The 2,150-nt window shown below is 37.3% G+C and overlaps 1 protein-coding gene across 1 annotated transcript; it reads right to left on the bottom strand.

The window, feature by feature from the left end:
* Nucleotides 1–421: 421 nt before the first annotated feature.
* Nucleotides 422–1,827, bottom strand: LOC108225926 (agamous-like MADS-box protein AGL62). Its single transcript, XM_064085193.1, is given in 4 exon segments — nt 422–536; nt 886–1,070; nt 1,187–1,458; nt 1,461–1,827. Coding segments are annotated over 4 exon segments (939 nt in total).
* Between the last annotated feature and the right edge of the window lie 323 nt (nt 1,828–2,150).

The following is a 2,150-nucleotide window of genomic DNA, read 5'->3' as shown; positions in this document are numbered from 1 at the left end:
TGCTTATAGATTTTGAACCTTGGTTCTAAAATGAAAAATGATTCGATGTATTTGTCTTAAAAAGGGAATTGGATGAAAATATTTTATGACCGAGGCGCCGGTCCCAATTGAATTATTAAAGGCCAAAGTGTGCCTAGGATCCTTTATATTTGAGAACTCGTATTGGATATGCGGGTTCGGAGCTATGTCGTGGGCTGATCACCCAGCTTAGCTCGTAGCATCTTATCTGGTTCCAATTCCATAAAGGAGAAACTGTTATGTTTAAATCATATTGTGTTGGTATCATTATCTTGATATCATTGTTAGGTTTTACATACTGTTTGAATGATTGTTGGTTTGGATATTATATACTTGCTGAGCATTATTGCTCATTCTTGCTATTCCTTCTAACCCTTTTCATCTAGGAATAAAGATGATTGACTTAAGACTGCGCATAAGAGAAATGATAGGCAAAGATTGCAAGTGCTTGAGTTTCAAGCACATGATCGGGTAGAGTATCCAGAACGATGTCATTAAGACTAGATACAGTTGGAGTTCTGCAATTCAATTCAGTTCAAATGAGATTTGTTTATTTGGTTATCAACTACTCTTCTTATCGAGGTTTAGCTGATAACGCAATTTAATTTGTAATTAAATTTGATAGTTTTAGTTTCTGATTTCAATGCTGTAACCTGTATGCGATCCTCTTTTAGGGGGTGAAATTGATTTTCATTTAAATCATTTTTTTTAAAATATCCAGTTTTTAAAATAATTGTTTTTACTTTCTTTCAAAAATATAGGGTTTAAATTGTTTTTTTAGTGGCTCAAAAATACAGGTTTTAAATTATTTTTATTTACACATGGCACCAGATCCAGACCCCCGGATCTGAGGGACGTCACACTTACAATTTGTAAATTCCATTCTCGAACAGAGAACAAAGTTCTCCCTTTGGTTTAGCGAAAAATATTTCAAAGCCATATAAGATTTTCTGAACTAATCTATATCCAGAATACTGTCCGCAGATGGTTTCTTCTGTGGCCTTGCAAAGAGCAACATTTCTCCGGCCCTTCGCACATTCTTTTCTCTTCTTCTACATATAATAAAGAAATTAAAAATGTGGAAACTTAAATTTATACCAAATAGATCGATACAATCTGGACCACTCCCACAAGTTCTTATACTTTAGTTCCTTCATCACTCGCACACCCCTAGTTGGGTACTCTGATATTGGTACACAATGGGATGTGCACATCCATGCCCCGGATTAAATCCATTTGGTGTCATGGAAAGTCCAGTGCCAGTGCTACACCCAACGAGTGCCAGTGCTTGCTCCATCATCACAAGCTTCTGAGCTTGTGTGGCGACATTTCTCTTCTGGTCCTCTATTTCTCTTTTCAACATATCCAGTTGTTCAAATCCAAGATCATCAACTGGGGCCTCCCACCAGACAATGTCTTGTCCTTACTTTCTCAGTTTCAGAGCTCCTCCCCTTGTTGCTTTTGCTCCTGCAAATGGTTAAGCAACTTAGAGAGTTGGGTGTTCAGTAGACGAACCCTTGCACTGCGAAGAGCCTGTACAAGTTGAAGGCTAGTCGATTTGGTTGGACTAGGGTTCTGAGCATCGAGGAACTTATCAAAGATTTGTTCCACATTTGGATGTCCAAATGAGAACACTCTTTTCCGAGGAGAGAAGACCACGATTGCAATCTCTACACCACAGAAGGTGCTAAGCTCACTAGCTTTTTTGAATAACCCAGAACGCCTCTCGGAGAATGTAACCCTGAGATCACTTTCCTTGCTCATTTTCGCCATAACAATATTTTGGCGACCCTTGCTCTTTGTTGCCATGTTTCTCTAGCCTTCTTAGTTGTTACAATGAAATGGAACAACAGATTATAAAGGGATGCTACCCCTTGGGTACGTTCACTATTGGAAAAAGCATGTAATTATTAGTGTCAATATTTCATTCTATTAGCATTTACAAACTTGCACAGGAGACCATGTGGTAATGGTTTAAATGGAAAAACATAATTCATTTGTGGAATTTTCTTGTAAAATTAATATTTATGAGGGATCTTTTATTCCTTTTTTGTGTCCGATGGAGTTGTTTTGGTATTCAACAAGAATAAATGACCTCTTTTTCTATAATAGGCCATACTAATAATTCTTTT

The sequence above is a fragment of the Daucus carota genome, chromosome 9, assembly GCF_001625215.2.
Source record: "Daucus carota subsp. sativus chromosome 9, DH1 v3.0, whole genome shotgun sequence".
NCBI lineage: Eukaryota > Viridiplantae > Streptophyta > Magnoliopsida > Apiales > Apiaceae > Daucus > Daucus carota.
The sequence above is the reverse complement of the archived record's forward strand: the minus strand, read 5'-3'. Positions and strand labels throughout refer to the sequence as shown.